The sequence below is a fragment of the Saccopteryx bilineata genome, chromosome 2, assembly GCF_036850765.1.
Source record: "Saccopteryx bilineata isolate mSacBil1 chromosome 2, mSacBil1_pri_phased_curated, whole genome shotgun sequence".
NCBI lineage: Eukaryota > Metazoa > Chordata > Mammalia > Chiroptera > Emballonuridae > Saccopteryx > Saccopteryx bilineata.
In genome coordinates this window covers 310,866,103-310,888,614 of record NC_089491.1, presented here as the reverse complement: position 1 = coordinate 310,888,614, position 22,512 = coordinate 310,866,103, and the positions used below count along the sequence as shown (strand labels likewise).

At 43.0% G+C, this 22,512-nt stretch overlaps 1 protein-coding gene across 2 annotated transcripts; it reads right to left on the bottom strand.

Moving 5' to 3' along the window:
• Nucleotides 1–2,771: 2,771 nt before the first annotated feature.
• GJA5 (gap junction protein alpha 5) lies at nucleotides 2,772–20,884 on the bottom strand. Of its 2 annotated transcripts, XM_066261742.1 has the most exons (3): nucleotides 20,761–20,843; nucleotides 10,589–10,741; nucleotides 2,772–6,588 (listed from the first exon to the last, which is right to left on the bottom strand). In XM_066261742.1, the coding sequence occupies exon 3, from the start codon at nucleotides 6,557–6,559 to the stop codon at nucleotides 5,474–5,476; it is 1,086 nt and encodes a 361-aa protein (XP_066117839.1). In that variant the 5' UTR covers nucleotides 6,560–6,588; nucleotides 10,589–10,741; nucleotides 20,761–20,843; the 3' UTR covers nucleotides 2,772–5,473. The 2 variants fall into 2 exon arrangements, with proteins under 2 accessions (XP_066117839.1, XP_066117838.1); XM_066261741.1 differs by lacking the exon at nucleotides 10,589–10,741 and having other exon boundaries at nucleotides 20,761–20,884.
• Nucleotides 20,885–22,512: the final 1,628 nt, after the last annotated feature.

Below are 22,512 nucleotides of genomic sequence, written 5' to 3'. Positions count from 1 at the left end.
ACACTATATGCTCCAGAAGGCAGGAACCATATCTGTTTTATAAACTTATATTCCAAAAGCCTAATATAATGCTTATCCCAAAGTAGTGCTCAATAAGTATTTGTTGAATAAAAGTTTTTATCTTTTCCAGTAGAAACTACAATAAAAATCTAAAGACCATACCCATTTCCATTGACTATCAGGTGACCAACAAAAGTAGAAACCACTGATCCTGCCAGACCAGGTGCTGGCGCAGTGGATAGAGCATCAACCTGGGATGCTGAGGACCCAGGTTCTAAGCCTTGAGGTTGCCAGCTTGAATATGGGCTCAGCAGCTTGAGCACAGGGTCGCAAGCTTGTGGGATCATAGACATGACCCCTTGGTCCCTGGTTTGGAGCCCAAGGTCACTGGTTTGAGCAAGGGGTCACTCACTCTGCTATAACCCCCCAGCCAAGGCTCATATAAAAAAGCAATCAATGAACAAGTAAGGTGCCACAACTACGAGTTGATGCTTCTCATCTCCTTCCTGTCTGTCTGTCCCTCCCTCTCTCTCTTTCACTAAAAACAAAACAACAATAAAAACTGATCATATTCGGTCCTGGCCGGTTGGTTCAGCGGTAGAGCGTTAGCCTGGCGTGTGGGGGACCCGGGTTCGATTCCTGGCCAGGGCACATAGGAGAAGCACCCATTTGCTTCTCCACCACCCCCCCTTCCTCTCTGTCTCTCTCTTCCCCTCCCGCAGCCAAGGCTCCATTGGAGCAAAGATGGCCCGGGCACTGGGGATGGCTCCTTGGCCTCTGCCCCAGGCGCTTGAGTGGCTCTGGTCGAGGCAGAGCGATGCGCCCCCTGGTGGGCAGAGCTTCGCCCCTGGTGGGCGTGCCAGGTGGATCCCGGTCGGGCGCATGCGGGAGTCTGACTGTCTCTCCCCGTTTCCAGCTTCAGAAAAATACAAAAAAAAAAACAAAAAACTGATCATATTCTGTTAACATATTATTTATAAATTCTGCTCATTGTCAAAGGCCAATAAATGGACTGACTGTGGGGGTTTCCAGGATCTATGAGGATTGGGAAGTGGGCAGCTTATCTTTAGCAGCCCCATCCAACCTGGCTATTTTCTACATCTTCACATGCATGAAAGCGATTTTTCAAGGTGCCTAGTGCCTTTGTTTTTTGTCTTCTTCTCTGCTATCAAGATTTGCTATTAGGAAGAAATCTGAAACTCACTTATAGCATTATTCCTTTTTGTTTAAAGAGTCAGAGAGAGAAACTGTAATATCAAGCTGCTCTTATAAGTGCCCTGACCGTGAAATCAAACTCAATAATCTCCATGCTCTGGGACAGTGGACCGGTTAATGTCAGAAAATATTTTTACAGACCGGCCTTTAGGGTAGACAGATAAATGTATCACGTGACCAAGACAAGCGTCAAGAGTGAGTCTTAGACGGATGTAACAGAGGAAATCTGGTCATTTTTTTAAAACTAAAATATCGTTCAGACTTAAATATAAATAAAGCAGAAATAATGTAAGTTATTTATTCTTTCTCTGCGGGCCGGTACCAAATGGCCCACGGACCGGTACCGGTCCGCGGCCCTGGGGGTTGGGGACCACTGGTCTAACCAACCGAGTTATCTGGCCAGGGCTTATTTTTTTTTTAATTAATTTTTAGAGAAACAGAGAGAGGAAGGGAGAGAATGGGGAGGGGGAAGGGAAGCATTTGTTGTTCCACTCAGTCGTGCATACGTTGTTCCAGTGTGGGCCTTGACCCGGGATCAAACCCACAAGTTTGTCCTTTCAGGACGACGCTCTTTACTGACTGAGCTAACTGGCCAAGGCCAGTACGATTCTTTACAGAAGTGTTGTTAGCATTTTAACCACTTTAACACTTTAACCATAAGAATGAAACACCAGCACAGAAATTCTGGTCTTAACTGGCACTGGAGGAAGGAAATTAAGGAAAGGTACCTGCAGGAGCCTACAACTTAGAATTTATCCACTATATTATTATCCAGCTTACTATCTTTAGTGGTGAAGTGTTGTTATAGGGAAAAAGGAAGAGAAAATGACAGTAAATACATGAGGTTTAAATCTTACTATAAAACAAATTCCTTGCCGTTTACAAGCTGGGTGTAATATAAACTGTTAAATGTTAATGGCTAGGTTTATAAAACCACAAGATGCACTCCTTTTTACTAGAAGAAAAAAATGGATCCCAGATGCATTTTCCAGTTGGACTCCTCAGGCACCCTCTGGGCTGAGCATCCTCCTCTTGGACAGATGCCATATGTACCCGTAAGTCTCAACACTGGTGTCCCAAGATGTGTTCTATGCTCTCTCTGCAAGTCCTCTTTGATAAAGCTTTCCTGCCCTGATAAACAATACTGATTGATAGTTCAGATTACACCTCTGTTGTTTTTCCCAGCTTTTGTTTCTTTCTCTAGGAAATAGCACCCATTTGTTCATGAAGGGTAGGGTGGTCCCTTTACCCTTTGTTTGGAGCAAGAATCATTTCTCCTCTTTCAAAAATATGTGACCTCAGTCAGAGAAGCCAATGAAAAGCTGCCCCCTGTCAAGAAATCTTGAACCTCAGTTTCCAAGTCTGTAAAATAGGGATATTAAGACCTGTTTTACAGAGTCATCCTCGAGGTCTTGACTTCTCTAAAGCCTTAGCTGCTCTTTAAAGCCCTGGCAAGGTCTCTCCTTTTCTATGTAGTTTGTTCCATATGTATCATTTTTTATAGCATCAACGGCACACTGCAACTTATGTAATTTTATTAACAAATGTCACCCCAATAAAGTCAATTTAAAAAATTAATAAATGAATTCCCACTTAATTGTATTCTAATTGTTTCCTCTATGTGAGTTATTTTGATCACCTTAGGCAGATTGTGAACTCCACAAAAGGAAGTTCTGGAATCATTCCTTGACATGTCAGATTTTCAAATACTATATATTCAACATAATAACAGAAATATTAAAGATAATAATAGAAACAATAACAACAATGACCATCTAATGACAATTATTTCCAAGGCACTCTGCTGAATTCTTTATAAACATTTTCTCATTTAACAACCTTATTAGGTAGATATTACAGATAGGGAAACCAAGGCTCAGAGATTCAGTAGCTTGCTGGAATCCAGCTACTAATCAGCAGCTGGAATTTTAACCCTTGCATATCTGAATCTAAAGCTCTTTGCCTTACTGACTGATTGATGAGTAGGGTCCAAGTGCTTTTCTCCCCCACCAAGTCTGTCATCCTTCTCTTGTAGACAAAATATGGAGAAGACACAATGAGAAATAAAGGTAGGGCCCAACTTTATTGAGACAAACTACATAAAGCGTCAACCTGGAAATGCTGAGGTCACCGGTTCGAAACCCTGGGCTTGCCTGGTCAAGGCACATATGCGAGTTGATGCTTCCAGCTCCTCCCCCCTTCTCTGTCTCTCTCTCCTCTCTCTCTCTCTCACAGTCTCTCTCTCTCCTCTCTAAAATGAATAAATAAATAAAAATTTAAAAAAATACAAACTACACATAATATTTTCCTTTCCCTTCCTGAAAACCCCATCATCAAAAACTGATCTCAGCATTTCTAACTCAAGAACACTCATTTCACAAAACAAACAGATTTCAGAGATGAAAGGAGAGAGAGTCTGCTTTGTTTTTTTGTTTTGCTTTTGTTTGTTTTTTGGGGGAGCATTTTAATGTGCCACACAATAGATAAAAGGGTGTCCCCTCCAGGGATCTGGATGACCTATCATTCTTCCTTAGATGGCATCCCAGTCAATTCCCTCCACCTCTCTACCCTCATCCTTCTCTCTACCCATCAATAATACCAGCAGAGGAGCTAGGAGGTAGGCAGGTGGGGTAGAAGCTAAGCCTCTTTTTGGGCATTTACCCTTTTTTATCCCAAACTCTTATGCCTATCCATTTAGACTGATGACACTAAAAATAGTGAGGCTCAGCCCCTCTGCAAGGCATATAGAGGGGGTGGCAGAAAGACACAAGTTTGTCTAAGGTTTTCTTTCCTTATTTCAGACCTCCTTTTCCCTTCACTCACCTTATAAGAGGGTATACACATACACACACACATGCATTTTTAAAAGCAACCATTTCCCTATACACCTCATTATACAATTCTGAGCATCTTTTACCTTCATCCAAAATGGCAACCCATTACAGATGAACTGAATAGAGAAACCAGGCCAGTCTGTGGGCAAAGCAGGGCTTTTTTTTGAAGTTTCCACTTGGTAGTCTTATTAGGAGCACCAGGGAGATACAGGAATCTCTGTGCTCTAAAACAAGAGTGTTGCCAAGAAAGCTGGAGATTCCCCTATATGTCTATGCCCCCACTAAATCTTCCAGGGAGAGATCTATCTGGGATCTTTTATCATTTTCATCATACCTCCTCTTGACACTCTAACTTGGCAGTCAGCAAGGGAAATAAATAAGAGAAAAAAAAATCATTTTCCAGTATTTTATCTCCTTTTAAATTTTCATCTTTATGGCAGACTTGTTTTCTTCCCAAGGGTAATCTGAGAAGCACCATGCCCTCTTTGTTTTAATAAGACTTTGGGAAATTCCACTAGCCTCTGTGGCTGGTGATCTAGTCAGGATCCAAGAGAAGATGACAGCTTCTTGGGTATCCTGGTTGATAAAGTCTTTAGGGGAGCATTGGGTGAATAGCCAAGGAGGGAAGGAAAGGGATGGCTTCTATCATCAGGATGAACTATAAAGAGCTACAGGATGATAGCGGGTGGCAGGGATTCCAGTGGAGTCTGTGCACAGTGGCTCCCTAGAGGAGCATGCATCCCCCTGGATTGATTGCACACCTTGGCAGAAGGAAAGGCTGCAACATCACCAAGGTAGGACATTTGTCAGACCTACATAGCAAGGCACTTGTAAAGTTAAGTCTGCTGGTCAAGTTCCAAGGACCACTTTTTAAGACCAGGTGGAGGGAGAGACAGCCTTACCATCCCTCCAAGGTTTGGCTCATGGAAACAATAGATTCAAGAGCATATCTAAAGCAAGTTCCTTGATTCATGCTCTTTATTGGCTAGGAACTTTGGAGTCTTCATTTTAGAAGGAAGGGTAATCAGGTCAAGGAAGCCACAGAGACTTGGAAAATGCATCTGGTAAGTGGCTGGTATATAGAGAATTATTTTAACTCTCTGGCTATCTGTCCCAGGCCAGAATTTGCCATGGTTTCCTTCCCTTACTCTACCCTCTTCAATAAGTAAACTGAAAGTCTTCACTGAGTGTACTGGGTAAAGGATAGGGAACAGACAGCAGCCAGGGTGGGTAGAGATGTTTCTGATTGCACTCGCATAGCCCTAGTCATACCTCATGGAATAAATGAGCAATGCCTTTGAGACCCAGGGCCCAAAGGAGCAGAGCAATGATGAAAATAAAAGAGGTGGGGTCAGAAGAGACACATCTTCCCTCTCTGGGCCCTCTTTGTTCCCACCTGGCTTTGGTTCCCCCATAGTGGAGTGTCACACTGATAGGTCATCTGACCTGGCCTTGCTGCTGGCCTTACTGCTGGCCTTGCTGAGTCTGCGCTTGTCCTTCTGGTAATCATGGGGGAGGCGATTACCTGAGGAGACTGCATTGGGTATCTCAGGCTTCTGGGCATAACGGATGTGAATAAAACCCTCCCTAGGAATCTGCTCCTGGCCTTGAACCTGCTCAGTGGCCAGGTTGTCTGTGTTTTGCTGAGAGGCCATCTTGTTACTGAAAGGACTGAAGAATTTCCCTCCAGGACCATTCTCCAGGCACTGGCTGAAGTCAGGAGGTGGTGTACAGCTCTGGGCTGCGCTGATAGAGGGGCCAGGAAGTTGGCACTCAGCCATGCCCTGCCTAGACTTGACAAATCGCTGTCTGATCTTTCTCCAGCCTAGGTAGTAAAGTTCAGCCAGACTGAGGAAGAGGGACAGTCCGGCTACAGCCAACATAAAAACAATGAAGACATTCTTCTCTGTGGGCCGAGATACATAACAGTTGACTGGGTGGGGACAGGGACTCCTGCGGCAGACATGCAAGGTGTCCAGAAAGATCCCATACAGGAGGTACTGGCCCACAATAAAGACTACCTCCATGGTTGTGCGAATCAGGATGCTGCAGACATATGTGTTGAGCAGAGTGCCCTGGAGGACAATCTTTCCATTAACTTCCTCCCAGCAGGACAGCTCTGTCTTCTCAACCACTGGGTACTCATAAGAGCCAGCACCCTGGACCTCTTTGGCCTTCGCCTCCCGCAACTTGCGTTTCTCCTGCATGCGCACAGTGTGCATGGCATGGCCCATGTACAACAGGGACGGCGTGGAGACGAAGATGATCTGTAGCACCCAATAGCGAATGTGAGAGATGGGGAAGGCTTGGTCGTAGCAGACATTCTCACAGCCCGGCTGAATCGTATCACACTGGAAATCGGCCTGCTCGTCACCCCAGGAAGACTCCGCCGCCGTGCCCAGCACCAGCATGCGGAAGATGAAGAGGACCGTGAGCCAGACCTTGCCGATCACTGTGGAATGCTTGTGTACTTCCTCCAGGAATGCTCCCAGGAAGCTCCAGTCACCCATATTGGCTCAGCAGAGGACGAACACCAACCCTGCAAGTAGGGGAGAGAAAAAGAAAGGGATGGTTCTACACAAGTCTGGAAGATCCAGCCCTTCTCTGGGGTTCCACTGATTCATATCAAGTGTTCTTTAAGAAAGCGCAGCTAAGAAGTCAAATTCACCTAAAAAGCTCCCTTATTCTCCTCTCTCCCCAACAAAAATACAAAGAAAGAAAAGATTAAAAGTGATCATATTAGCGAGATTAGAGCATGGTTTCCCCACTTTAATGGATCTAGAAATGAATTAGGATGTGTGCTACAATGTGGATTCTGTGCTTTTACCACCAGAGGTTCTATTTCAGTGGCTTTGGGGTATCCTGCCCTGGGAATCTGGATTTGCAATAAGCAGACCATGAAACTCTGAGGCTGACTGGCCAAGAACCACAAATAAAGAAACACTGAATTGTGGAAAGGATACACACTGGAGTCTGCAAATCTGCAAATGTGACTCTAGGCAAAAACTCACTGACCCTCTTTCCTTGTTTGTAAAATAAAAACATAAATGGCTACACCAGGTTATTTTGAGGATTAAATGAACAAATATGTGATATATTGAAAATCATACCACAAAATATCCCATGTGTTTGAATGGTTATTACGTGGAACACAAGAATTTTATGACTCCTGAGGGCAGAACTAGGTGGAGGAGGAAAGAGTGAATGACAAATCTGGCCCCTCAGGAAACATTCTCTAACAGTTGGAACCATCCAGCATGGACCAGCTATATTGACAGGTATCAAACAAAAAATCTTTGGTCACACCAGCTAAAGGTATCACAGATGTGCTCAGGTTCTCCCAGCTGGTAAGCAGCTGGCAATGTGGATCTCTTGAACCTCAGTGCCATTGTGGCTGAACAGCTTGGCTTTTCCTTCTGCATACATAGAGAAGATACCCCCACATGGACCTGCTCACCCTCACATCCACACTAAATGCCCCAACCCTTTATGTCCTATACAAAACCCTCCCTCATTAGGCCTTGCCTGCTTCTTCAGCTTCATTTTTGGCCTGTCCCTCTAATTCCTTTTATCCATCCATGCTGAATCTGAAAGATTCCCAGGTGACCTTCTCCCAGCAGGCCCCTTCACACCTTGCTGAATCTCACCCTTCAAAATTAACCCAGTCATGGCTTCTTCCAGCCCTCTCTGCTCTCCAGAGCTGAGCCTCTTCAACTCCCATAATGGAACACTCATTCCTCTCCTAGGACTTGCCATCTTGTTTTTTAATCCTTTGCCTGGCTGTGTTCTTCCAGCCAGGGCTCCTGGAGACCAGGGACTGTCTTTTCCCCTGTATCATCATCACCTGGCTCAGACAGAGCTTGGCCTAGATTTGCTGCTCAGTAAATCTCAGTTGCATGAATTAAGAAGGGGGTGTCATGCACTGGTTTCCTACCCAGAGGCAAACCATATCCCTATTCCTTGCCTGGGTTCCATTAGCAGGTTGAAAGACCAGATATCACTTTTTCAGTCTCCACTGCAGCTAGTTCAGGTCAGTGAGGTATGCGGAAAATCTAACTGTAGAGGAATGCTCTAGAAAATGTTGCTCCATCCCTCAGTAAACAGAGAGAGTCTCAGTTGAACTCTTCCTCACTCTTCACTCTTTCCTGCTTATGGACAGGGATGTGTGAGCCAAAATGTCTCAAGCTGCCCAGAGAATCTCAATAATGCCAGCTAGTGCCCTGAGGTCTCTGAAACTCCTGAATCCTGACTCCAGAATTTTTATTTGAGGAGCAATGAATGTCCTCATGGCTTAAGCTTCTAATCAATAGAATGACAAAAACAAACAAAAAAAGGAACTGAACATACATATTCCCTTCTTAGATTCATAAAACCTCAGATTTTGATGAGAACTTAGAGACTGTCAAGTTCAAACCTTGACTTTCGCATATGAGCATTCTTTATGCATATGAAGAAAGAGAGGGTGGGAATGCCACATTTCAAGGTTTATGTTTCTTTGGCTCCTAAGTTGATACTTGACAGAGACCAGCCTCATGGTCTGTTTTCTACCAGCAACCCGTCACCCCTTCTCTGTTCTCTGGGAATGAGAAAATCCATGAGTGAGTGGAAAAGGCCTTATCAAAATCCGTTCCCTTCCATATCAAAGGCCCAATCAGGTCTTGAGGCCTTTCCTTTATTTATTTATTTTTGTTTCTTTGTTTGTTTGTTTGTTTTTGTGTGTGGGGGTTGTTTGCTTTTTGTTTTTATTTTGAGGGAAGTCGGGGGGGGAGAGAGAGAGAGAGAGAGAGAGAAAGAGGGAGGGAGAGAGAGAGAGACAGGAACATCAAGCTGCTCCTGTATGTGCTCTGGCCGGGTAATCAAACCAGCAAACTCTATGCTAAAGGAAGACTCTCCAACCAACTGAACTATCTGGCCAGGGCTTAATTTTTATTGATTTTTAGAGAAACAGAGAGAGGAAGGGAGAGAGAGTGGAGGAGGAAGGGACACATTTGTTCTACTCAGTCGTGCACTTTTTGGTTGCTTTCCCCTGTGTGTCCTGATCAAACCCTCAATGCTGTTGTTTCGGGAAGACACTCTTAACTAAGCTAACTGACCAGGGCTCCTTTCCTCTGGTTTTGATCAGACAATGTGGAAAAATGTGAAGTGTTTGCTAGAAAGGGAAATGCCTGATTAGATAAGAGTTTAAATGAATGATCTGTCAACTCTTCTGGACACATGCACAGTGTTCGGCACCTTCAGGGTCAGCTACACAGTGTGGGGACCAGGATGTAGTGAGTGTCTGAGAAAAGGGGAGTGAGCGAAATAGAGAGAATGAGAAGAGAGAAGGAGCAAAATGAAGTAAAACACAAGGGTTGTGTGACCTGTGGTAGTGTAATGAATAAAGCATGGACCTGGGATGCTGAGGTTGCTGGTTCAAAACCCTGGGCTTGCCCAGTCAAGGCACATACAGGAAGCAACTACTACAAGTAGATGCTTCCTGCTACTTCCCTTTCTTTCTCACTCCATTTCTCTCCAAAAATCAATAAATAAATCTAAAGAAACAAAACAAAACAGAACAAAACAAAACAAAAAACAAGAGGGAACTGGAAATGGAGAAAAAGGGACCATGTAATAGTTAAGAGAACATGGCTTGTGGTTAGCTAAGTGGAGTTCAAATCCTTGTTATCTGCTGAGCTTAGAGAATTTACTAGATCTGTCTCAGTTTTCTCTTCTGCAAGATGAGGTGTTAGATTATTATTAAAGTATTATGAGGTGATAGATAAAAAGCACTTAGCATAATGATCAGCATATAAGAACAGAATGAAAGGCAGTCACTACTAGCAAGGACAGTGGTGGGAAGGATAAGAATTGGAGAAGGACAGAGAAAGAGAAAGTAGAAAGAGAGGTATATTAAAATAAATAGAAGAGAGAAACAGATGAAAAAGCAGAGGGGAGAAGGGGAGAAAGAGGAAAACAAATGAAAATAAAATACAAATGAAAAGAGAGAAACAAATGTCATATTCTTCCAGGATTTGGGGCAAATTTTACAAACTCTCTTCAATCCCTGAAAATTTTCCCCTTGATCTTCTGACTCTGTCAATTATTTCTTGCAAGTCCCAAGGAAGTATAAAAATAGTTCCAGGCAAAGAATGTAATCCTTTGGTTTGGTCCGCCAAGTGGCTTCACCGCTGACTCCCTCACATGTGGTTCAAGGAAACCTATTTGAAAGAAGTAAAGCATGGGCACCAAAAGGAACATCATAGAATATCAGAAAAACAGTATTGGAAATGATCCCGCCTCGGGAGGGAACAAGAGAAAACTAGCTGAGGAGGGGTGGGATGGGGCAGACCAATTGAGACTTGATGGTAGCAAATAGGGTGAAAGACCTCTCATTTGTGACTTCCTGAAAGACTCAGGCAAGGTCAGAGAAACTTAAAATACCTACCATGCACCACCTGCTCAGCTTATAATATGAAAGTCCCTGGATGAAGTTAGTTGCCCAGCTACACTGTGTCTCTTTGGGGCCCCCACAACCTTAGCTAAAAAAAATGGTTGATTACCTGACCTGTGGTGGCGCAGTGGATAAAGTGTCAACCTGGAAATGCTGAGGTCGCCGGTTCAAAACCCTGGGCTTGCCTGGTCAAGGCACATATGGGAGTTGATGCTTCCAGCTCCTCCCCCCTTCTCTCTCTCTGTCTCTCTCTCTCTCCTCTCTAAAAATGAATAAAAAAAATTTTTTTAATGGTTGATTAAATAATCATTGAGTTTACTGCGTGTATAGTATTTAAATGTTTTTTAGATTATTATCCATTTCTTGGCAGGAAGTATGTTTGGAGGGGGAAAGGAAGCTGCCCATGCCATGAATAGATTCTATCAAATATTGTGGAGTGGTAATATCAATATATCTCACTGCTTTAGCTTCAAACTTCACTGGCTTCCCACAACCTAGAGTCTAAACTTTTGAACTTGCACTTGAGACCTTCCACAGTGCAGCACAGCACAGCCATATCTTTCTCCACAATTGCTCTCACATACTCAATACTTAAAGCTACACAATTACCTATTTATGCATACTATACATGGTCTACAATTTCTCAGCTTTTTATCTTGGATCCTTGTTGTTTCTTCTATCTCCAATGTCATTCTTTCCATGCATTCATTGATTTAATAAGTTCATTGTGTGGTTACCAGGTGCCGGGCATCATGCAAGGCATTGAAGATACGTAAGTTAAAAAGACAATGACTCCTTGCCTTTTCTCAGTTTAACTGCCTTTATTTCCCCTCACTAAGGAGAGAGATTAAACACATAATTGCAATAAAACATGATGTGTCAATATTAAGGAAATACAGGGCACTATAGGAATATATGGGCAGGAGGCTGACTCTAGTTTAGGGGGTTGAGGAGGGCCTCCTTAGTCAGGGTCCTCCAAAGAGCTCTGGCTAATTGAATTCTACAGCCTTCTGAAATTGATAAAGTTCTGAAATCTCCAAGGCAAAAAGAGTTTCTTATTCCTAGAAACTGGATAAGAGCATCCCAACTCTAAAGGTTCTTCACTCCAAAATCTTCAACATCCTCTTTCAATGCGTCATATCCTAGGACGAAGCAAAAATATTGGAGAAATCACCAAGGAACTTGTTTGGTAACAGGGCATGGCACTTAGATAAAAGGGAAAAAGCCAAAGGAAGACTTTCGTGTATAGTGATCATGAATCATTGTATAGCCTTACTTCATGTATTATATGACTAGAAATAAAATTCAGATATTTACATTCCCAATCCAGTGCTCCTCCTTATGTTGACACTGTTGTCCACTGAGCCAGTATTTCCAAAGAAAATCAATTAAGAGTCATCTAAATTAACAAAAACTCAGCCAGGACCTCTTCCTCTGACACCACAAATCTAAGACAATGGGAAAGCCTTCTCAAATTGACCTCAGCCCTCTTTGATGTCTCTTGAACTCTGAAGACTCTAAATTATCATCGTGCAAGTAGGGTACATTCTAATTCATGCTTACTTATATGCTGCCTTACACTTGTTCTCCAAAAGTTTCTTGTCTCAACCAATCCAAAAGTATTTTTGGGGGTTTCTCTTATGTGCCTATCTGTTCTGGGTACTGAAAATAATACCTAAGAAGTATCAGGCCTGGCACATATAAGGCACTCAATGATAGCTGTTGAATTACTAAAACCAGGCATAATTTCTGCCCTCAAAGATTTAAAAGCTTTTCCTCTCAAATGGGCAGTAGACTTCTCAAAGTCCAAAGCCCCTCTTCTACTTTGTATATTTATTGCATTAGATTCTATCATTAAGTATATAATAAAATTTTTTTTTAATGATTGAAGCAGTAAGTTTGCAAAGTGATCCTAGGAAGGCTCAAATCTTCCTTCTTAAGTCCAGTGATAAAAAAAGTAAAACCTTATTCAGTTCAAAATGTGCTTCGCCTATGTTCTCTTGTTGACCAAAAAGGCCTTATTTTTGTTCAAGACTGTATACCTTCAGGATATATAAACACTCAATTGTTATTGTTTAATAGTGAATCTTCATAACCACTTTGTGAGGTGGTGGTTATTACCTCTGTTTTGCAAAGGACAAGACATGTAGAGAAGATAATAGACTTATTCAAAGAAACAAGGACTAATTGGGTACATATCCATGACTTCATTCCAGTTGATCAGGCTGGTGCACACAGAGTTTCCCTCCATCTCCCCTCTAAGGACAGAGCCCATCAACTCTTATATGTCCTACTTTGGAACGTCAAAAGCTCCTGCTCACCCTGGGGCAGTGAGTGATTTGAGACAGGACTCTGCCATTTAGTGATAAGGCCTGGGGGTCAGCTTTTATATAATCAAGAAAATATTTATGATGCTCCCTTGATGTGACCAGCACTGGTTGGGGTGCTGAGGGGATTAAGGACAAGAATGATTCCATTCAGTTTTACTAAGTAAATTATTTGCTCTATCAGCTGTGTATTCTCTCTCTAACTCAACCTTGACCTCCTTAAAGACAAGTCTTTTTTTTTATTCTTTTTTTTTTTTTCAGAGACAGAGAGAGAAATAGACAGGGGCAGACAGACAGGAACGGAGAGATGAGAAGCATCAATCATTAGTTTTTTGTTGCATATTGCGACACCTTAGTTGTCCATTGATTGCTCTCTCAGATGTGCCTTGACTACAGGCCTTCAGCAGACCGAGTAACCCCTTGCTCGAGCCAGCGACCTTGGGTCCAAGCTGGTGAGCTTTGCTCAAACCAGATGAGCCTGTGCTCAAGCTAGCGATCTCAGGGTCTCGAACCTCGGTCCTCTGCATCCCAGTCCGACGCTCTATCCACTGCACCACCACCTGGTCAGGCAAAGACAAGTCTTGATATTTTTCCTTCATTGCATCTTCTCTCTCCCTCTTCATTCCCTTGAGTGCTTAACATTGTGCCTTACACATAGTAGTTAATATGCGTACTTTTAAAAAACAGCAACAATAGATGAATAACAGCATTTGGGTCACACAAAACACCTAATGACAGCAGAAGAAAGTGGCCTAGGGACACCTGCCAAATGACTATGATGGCCAGGACATCAAGGAAAGAGAAGCCACTGAGCCTTTCTTCTGACAGTGAGAGAAAACTCCACTGGTCTCAACAAGATTGCAGATGTCTGGAGCAGAGACTCCATCGGCATGGACTATTCCTTCTCTGCCTCCTCCTCCAGATCACTGGGGAGCTCACCCAAGTTTGTCAAAATTATATTTTTAGACCACTCCACAGAGTCTGAGTCTAATTCTGGACAACAACACATGTTCTGGACAGTATATAACAGATCTCTGGTTCTCAATAAAGGTTGTTATTCATAGTCATAATGACAGCTCCTTGCCGCACGCTGTAATTCTGCTTACTATATAGTGGAATGTGTCACAGGGCAGGGTTGACTTGTTTCCCAGTTAAGAGAATTCTGTTGTAAAAAGACTCAAAGAATCTCATTTAAAGAATGTCTTAGACATAGTATCATGTCAGTGCAGTTCAGTTCTGAAAGCGTTTATTGAGCTGCCAAGCTATGCCAGACATCAAAGTTGGCTTTATAAAGCACCAAATATAACCATCGTCTCAAAATTCTTACGTATTTATTCATTAATGTAAATTTTTCTAATTTCCCTTTATTCTAATAGATTCTTCCTAAAATGGATATACAGGGAAAGTTACATAAGAAGTGGTCTTGGTCCTCAGCTACCTCAGGAATCTTCATTATCCTTGGAGAGTCTCAGCTTCATTTTCTAGTTTACTCAGAGTTACACAAAAAGAATTTGACTCGAAGTGATAACAGTAATAATAAAAAAGCTAACACTTATTGAGACCTTTAAAAAATTTTTTTTTCCATTGGTTTGAGAACAAGAGGAGAAGGGAGAGAGGGAGAGAGAGGGAGGAAGAGAGAAAAGCATCAACTTGCCGTTCTACTTTGTTCCATTTAGTTGTGTACTCGTTGATTGCTTCTCTAAGGTGACTTGACTGGGGATCAAACCCACAACCATGGTGCACTGAAACAATGCTTTATCCACTGAACCACCCAGCCAGGGCTTGAGACCTTTTTATGTAATAGGCACTTGCAAGTTTCTTTCTGTATTTTTCTCATTTGATTCTCGCAAAAATATGAGGAAGTAGGGATTATCCCTCTCCCCTTTTTAGAGAGTTCAGAGACTTGAGCAAGACACACTGCTCTTAAACCAGAAGTTGGCTTCAAATCCTGCTTTTGTCTAGTCTGTCACTGATGCCTCTGCCTTAACTGTGCTGAACTATCGTCTAAAGTTTCTTTCTTGATAATCCTTACCAGTCAAAGGCTAGACACTTTCACCTAAGATGATTGCCTCAGGGATATTTGTGAGATCAAAGTTAGAGCAGGCAGTTGATTGTTAAGTGGCTGGAGTAATTCTTACGTTTAGAATTTCTATTCTTTTTCTGATTTAGGTTTAGGGTAGCTACCTCAGCCTCAGGGAAAATGACCAGGTATATGATATAGCTACAGCTATTGATTTGGGCAGTATGGGCAGTTTTCTCAGAATTACAAGTCCTTTGGGAGCTTGTACTTCTGAACTTTGATCACTATGGAGGGGAGAGGGAGATAGAGATGAGAGGGAAGGAGAAACAGATGGCTGAGGCAAAGTAGTTTCTCTCCTACTCCAGCCAATAGCATATAATTAACTCCTCTTTCAATTTAATTATTTTATTCTGGCAAGGACAGAATGGTCTACTCAGAGACACCATGCTAGCTGACAGTTGTTTCAAAGCCAAGGAGGTGGAAAGGAGCAGGCAAAGTGGAGAAAGATAATTATGCTAGGAAAAATATTTTTTCTTCTTAAGTTGGAGGAAGATATATTTATAAGGAGTGGGTGGGAGGGAGTGGCAAATGGAGATATTTGATTGCAATTAAATATTGAGAGGTCTTTTGTAATTGTCCCCAGAGGGTTGTTTAGTAACTGTGCAGTTATTAATGGAAATTATAGGCCCTGGCCAGTTGGCCTAGTGGTAGAGCCTCAGCCTGGCATATGAATGTCCCAGGTAGATTCTGGTCAGGGCATACAGAAACACCCATCTGTTTCTCCACCCCTCCCCCTCTCACTTCTCTCTCTCTCTCTCTCTCTCTCTCTCTCTCTCTCTCTCTCTCTTCCCTTCCTGCAGCCATGGCTCAATTGGAGTGAGTTGGCCCCTGGCACTAAGGTTGGTTCCATGGTCTCCGCCTCAGGTGTTAAGAAAAGCTTGGTTGGAGCAACAGAGCAATGGCCTCAGATGGGCAGAGCATCAGCCCCTTCGTGGGGTTGCCAGGTGGATCCCAGTCAGGGGGCATGCAGGAATCTGTCTCTGCCTCTCCTTTTCTCACTGAATTAAAAATATATATATTTATATTTATGAAATGCTTACATTTTCTTATTTTTCTCATCATCTTGTCATAGATTTATAGTACAGAAGAGCTGAAAAAAATCTAGAGATAAATAAAAACTCAACCCCTTATTATTACACAAGATGAAAATGAGGGTCAAGGGAAGTTGATTAATAGTAATAGCAGATACCATTAAGATAAGTGTTTGCCATGTGTAAAACACTATACAACTATACTTTCTAATTCTTACACTAACCCTGCTAGGAAAGAAGTATTACCCCATTTTACAGATGAGAAAACTAAAGCTCAGAGGTTAAATAGCTTGTACAGTGTCACACAACTATCTGATACTGTCTAAAATACTTGAACCTGGTATGCCCACCTCCAAAAATCTACATTTTTCTTTGTCTATAAAAGGTAAAAAAAAAACTCAGAGTCTCTAAGACTGACAGCTGGAGACAAACCTGTAACCAGATCCCAGTCTCTTAACTCCCCAAGCAGGGCTTTTCCTACTTTCCATAAGAGGGCCAGGGTTTTTCCTTTTAGCCTCTGGCTTATTAGTTGGCAGTCTCTTGCATATGCTGTTTCTATAATTAATTATTGCATTGGGGCCCTCAGCCCACAGTGGTCAGAATTTCCAGACTTCAGCATCTGCCACCATTCAGCCAGAATTCACATATAGAAGTTATTTCCTTTTTTAGCCATTAAGTGCTTTTGGCTGCGGCAGTATCTACTGCCAGGTTCTCAGCTGGCCAAACAGCAGGCTCTGGTGTTCCACTGATGTCAAATCATAACAAGAACAAAGGAAACAGAAATAGTTAGGTGGTGAGGTTCATGGTCCCTAAGGAGTTGTGGGATTCTAACCATGCCTCCATCACTCTCTAGTTGTGTGACCTTAGGCAAGTCACTTAACTTCTCAGTTTTCTCCTCATCTGAAAAAAGGAAATGTTTTCTCATGGACATTAAGCAATACATGGATATGTGGAATTGCCTAGAACAGTATTTGGCACACTATAGCTACTCAGTAATGTTAGTTCTTTTTCTTTTCTGATAGTTTCGGTAAAAACTCCTCTCAAACATGATCCAACTGGCCAGTTTGATGCAGAATTTGAGAGTACAGCAAGCTGGTTAGAGTGACACAGCAAGGACCCACCCCCCCCCCTCAAGGTACCAAGTGGAGGAAGGTGACTACCGGAGGAAGGAAAAACACAGTCAATGGGAAGGATATTAATTAAACTGTAAATTCGGGGGTTTTTGTTGTTGTTGTTGTTGTTGTTTTTACAGAGACAGAGAGAGAGAGTCAGATAGGGACAGACAGACAAGAACGGAGAGAGATGAGAAGCATCAATCATCAGTTTTTTGTTGTGGCACTTTAGTTGTTCATTGATTGCTTTCTCATATGTGCCTTGACCACAGGCCTTCAGCAGACCAAGTAACCCCTTGCTCAAGCCAGTGACCTTGGGTCCAAGCTGGTGAGCTTTAGCTCAAACCAGATTAGCCCACGCTCAAGCTGGCGAGCTCGGGGTCTCGAACCTGGGTCCTCTGCATCCCAGTCCGATGCTCTATCCACTGCGCCACCACCTGGTCAGGCTAAATTCGTTTTTTCACTAGACATGAGGATCTCCTGAAGGGAGGTACAGGGCCCCACTCAAATCAGGTTCTTCTCATTCTTGTAATAGTTCCAGGCTGCCTCCCGACTTTAACTTAAACTTTTGGTCTTGGAGATGGACTCCATATTATAAAATGTATGCTTCCTGCAATTCCTTCCTAATTTATAAGGAGCTGTAGCACCTTTGAATCTAATCACCAATCTGAATGCACACCCACAATGGTAAATTTGAAACTGGCTCAGTTCTACCGAGACAAAAAATAGGTTTTCTATTCTGTAATCTAAAGAGAAGGGAGATCCTGATCCCCAACTCTATCTACCCTCTCCTGAAGTCCTGAATCATAAGGATGCCAGGCTTGATAAAGAAAATAAAAGCACTCTATGAACAAGAGCCTCATAAAAGAGGCTCTTTCCAGGTTCAGCTATTTTTTGGTGACTTTAGACAAGACATTACCCCTCCTTAAGCCTCAGTTCACTTGTATAAAACCAAGTGGATGAGTTGAATGGTTGCTTAGACCCTTCTAACACTAAGTTAGAATATCTGGGCAATTTTTGACTCACCCATTTGCCATAGATTAGCAAATTAGAGGCAAAGCCAAGAGGCAAATCCAGATTTTCTGATTCCCAATTTAAAGGTCAGCGACAGTAGTTCTAGGAAAAAACTCATGGTCATAAAAGCCAAGCAGTACCTGTGAATTACATGTCACAGAGAGCCTTCATGACAGAAAGGCCTTTGCATCAAATGAAATGCAATTTGAAGACACTTGGGCTGAGGACCAGGTGACATGGATTCTCTCTATTGTTCTATTGTTCATTGAGCACTTACTATGTGATAGCCATTTTAAATACATTATTTTATTTAATCCTCATAAAATTTATAAAGAAGGTAGTTATTAACTTCTTTGGCAGGCAAAAAACTGAGGATCATAGACGTTAAATAAGTTATCCAAGGTCACATAGCTGACATTCTAACACAAATGTGATTTTAATACCCAAATTCTCCCTTCTGCCCTACCCCTGAATTACATAAACTCCAAGGTCCGTATGTGCTATTTCAATATCCCTGATTCTGAGACTGCCCGACTCCCTTTCCTTATGAAGATGAGTGGATTGTTGTTGAAGGCTGAATTTTTCTTCCCATCATTTGTTAATATGTTAGAAACAATCAGTTTACAAAGTGGCATCAAGTTGTCATTTTCCAGGAACCAGCAGCTTGTGACAACAGAAAGAAAGTCTGTTTCTTTTCTAGGAAACCTGAAACATTGGTGATGAAGAACAGGTGGGCAGGAGGGTGTTCACTGCAAGAAAATAAGATTGTAGAGATGCTTAAACAGAAGAAGCAGGGAGGCTTGGGAAAAGCCAGAGGCTCAGAAACCACAGCTGAGGACTGAAGTCAGAAGAGCCTTAGAGGGAGTGAGCAGAGCAAGGTGTTCTCCTTACTCTGACCTGGCTCTGACTCACTGTGTCATCTACAAGAAGTCACTTCCCTATTCCAGGCCTTGTTTTTTTTTTATATCTGTCAAAGAAGAGGTTGACAGGCAATCTAAGAAAGCTCTTCTAGTTCTAATGGCTCAGTACTAGAAGGGAAAATAGGAGTGAGGCAACTAAGAGACAAAAAGGACGACCAGTTTCAGGAGCCCAGCAAGAATATCTCTGGGGTTCTGAGGCAATGACAAATAGGGCAACACTGCCATGGCTTTCTGAACTTTATGTGTCTAGATGAGAGGATGCCCAGGGGTTGCCAGGTTGGAGACCAGGGAAAACATCTCTGGGTATTCTCTGCAATGCATGCTGTGGTCACATTGGGACTGCTCCTTGGCAGCTGCTGAGGGAGGAAAAAGCTTGCAGAGACAGCCAGGGAGCAAGCTCCAATCAGCTCTGCCACCCTGAGGAACCTGGCAAGAAGATGGAAAGTTCAGAGTTGTCCCCAGAGAACAGTGAATCAGGGTCTGGGCTGGGCTGGGCTGTGACTCTGGGGGCAGTGGGTGAAAGAAATGGAGATTGTCTGACTTGCTGATGTAAAAGCCAGGCTGGGACACCTCTAACTACCAGCTCGTGTCCCCAGCCATGAGGCACCTCACCAGCCAAATCAAAGTGCCACAACTCCACACCCTGGCCTTAGTCTCTTCTTTTACTTTTGCTGGGCTTCTCTCAGGTTTTCTGACTCCCCATCCAGTGCTCTTCACACTGCCCTTCCGTTTCTCAGGCCAGTTGGATTCAGTGTGCCAGAGCCTTGCTCAGGAAATAACCAAGTGAGATGCTGAGGAGTAAGAACCAGGAATCCCTCCATTATGAGATGCTGGGAGGGGGAATAAAGGAAATTGAACAAAAGCATAATAATGATACAAAAGCATTGTGTCAAGCTTCCCTTTTTCAGTTTTTTTTCGTTGTATTTGAGCCTAAAGAACCATAGCTGCTGAACGGAACCAGAGGCACCTTTCTATTTCAAACTCCTCCTATTATAGATGAAGACACTGATGCCCAGAAGAGGGACTGTCCAGAAGTGCCCAAGATCATACAGCCGCTCAGTGTCCCAGGAACTAGGTCTCCCAGCCTCTGCGTCCAGATTCTTTTGCCACATGCTCAGAAAAGAGGGCAAGGAGCTGACAAACCCTTCGCCCAGCCACCTTCTACCTCGCCCTGCACTCAGGAAGAAAGGTGACCTTCAGTGGGCTCCTCTCTCGGCTTCTTTCCTGGGTCTCAGCAGCCTCTTGCTTCTGACAGCAAGTGGCAGGCCAGATTAGTCACAATGCACAGTAGGGACATGATACTCTGCAGTAAACTAAGCAGGGAATATTTTTAAACCATCCAACATGCCTTGGATGGGGGGGGGGGAATCAAAACACTCTCCTAGTTATTGCAGAAGGCATTTCAAAAAAGATTCCAAGCCTAGAGGAAGCATTGTGAAATGATGGTTTTTAAAAGGGCCAATTCCATCTTAACAGAATTGCTTGGAAATGGACGGCAGACCCCTTACAAGAAAGATATCCCTGGAGCACCGCAACTCCATAAGAAGTGAAGCCCTCCACTCACTATTCTACAGCTGCTTGTATACCAAGTAAGTCATTAATCTTGGCTTCATAGACCAGCCTCCTTAATATATCCAAACCTCACCATCACAGGGAACACTGTGAGGTAGGGAATAAACCCACAGGTACAGAGAAAGAGCTCTGTTATTATCCAGCCTGTAATTCAAGGTTCTCCGTTCTGGCTCTTTCCCATCAACTGGTAGTTGTATCTCTTAAAATTCAAGTCCACACACTTACCTTCTTGTTTTTCTCCTCTCCAATTTCTGTTAGCTTCTTAGTCCCCTGACCACCTCTCTTCTGACTGCCCACTGTTTCTTGCTCTTGAGCCTATCAGTTGTTCCTCTTCCACCCTCGTTTTAATCCTTATCTGCCACCCTCCCTCCTCCCACTTCTTCATACTTTCTCTCTCCACCCCTTTCCCCCTCTGGGTCCCTCCCTCTTTTCTCTCTTTTGTGCTTTTAGAATCTTTGTTCATTTAGAAAGTTCTATTCCTTCTATTTTCCTTCCTGCAGCTTCTCCTCGCCGAGTTCTCCCCAGAAGGAGGCAGAGCCCTCCTCCTCCCCTGTGTCCCTCCTGCTGTCACTGTGGCCACAGTCCTTGTATTCACCCCATCTCCGGCTTTACCTGCCCACCCTCTCTGCTGAGCCTCCTCAACTACCACAAGCCAGGGTGGGAAAACTGGCACTACCCAGAGATGTTCTTCCTTATCTTATTCCTGTTGTCAGATAAAGGGCACTCAATCATAGCAAGGTGCTTTGGGGACTCCTCCTAGGTGCACATCAATGAGCTGTGCACCAGTTACCATGAGAAACATGCTGTTATGATTTACAATGGACAATACTCAGAATGGACACCAGGGGTCACCTGACAGCTCCAAAGGCCAAGAAGGGAGCATTCCTACCACTCTATCTTCTCCTGTCTCTATGAAAAGAGCACCTTCTATGTGCCTGGCAGTGGACTAGGGGTGACATAACATATACATTTTATTTTTATTTCATTTAATTAGCTACCTTCCAATTCTTCAAGGTAAACTGACAGTTCTACATCTCACATTTAAGGAGACTGAGGTTCGGAGAAATCAAGTAACATAACCATGGTTAATAATATGACCTAGGCCTTGGACAGGTAGCTCAGTTGGTTAGAGCATTGTCTCGATAGGCCAAGGTTGTGGGATAGATCCCTGGCCAGAGGACATTCAAGAATCAATCAAATGTGGTACACATATACAATGGAATACTACTCAGCCATAAGAAATGATGAAATCCTTTTATTTGCAACAACATGGATGGACCTTGAGAATATTATGCTAAGCAAAATAAGTAAATCAGAAAAAGCTAAGAACTATATAACTCCACACATAGGTGAGATATAAAACTGAGACTCGTGGCCATAGACAAAACTTAAGTGGTTACCAGAGGGAGAGGGTGGAGGGGAGAGGAGTAAGGAGAGCCAAACACACAGGGATGGAAAATGATTTGACTTTGGGTGTTGGCCACACAACTCAATAAATAGTTCAGATACTATGGAGGTGTATACATTAAACCTATGTGTTTCTATGGACCCATGTCACCCCATTAACTTTAATTTTTAAATAAAAATAAATAAAATAAAGTTTAAAAAATAAAAAGAAATCAAAGTTGGGTGATCAGAGGGCTGAAGAAGTTGCCCCAATAATAAGTGACCAATGCCCAAAACAAATTTTTTTTTAAAAAAACTAACTAAGTAAAAAGTGAAAAAAGCCCTGGCTAGTTGGCTCAGTGGATAGAGAGTCAGCCCAATGTATGGAAATCTCAGGTTTGATTCCCAGTCAGGGCACACAAGAGAAGCAACCATCTGCTTTTCTTCCCCTCCCTGTCCCCCTTTTCTCCCTCTTCCTCTTCCACAGCCAGTGGTTCAGTTGGTCCAAGTACATCAGCCTCAGGCACTAATATTAGCTCAGTTTATTGGAGCATTGGCCCCAGACAGGGGTTGCTGGGTGAATCTCGGTTG

Coding starts and splice junctions, on each gene's coding strand:
- GJA5 (XM_066261741.1), bottom strand. CDS start 6,559: ATGGGTGACTGGAGCTTCCTGGGAGCATTCCTGGAGGAAGTACACAAG.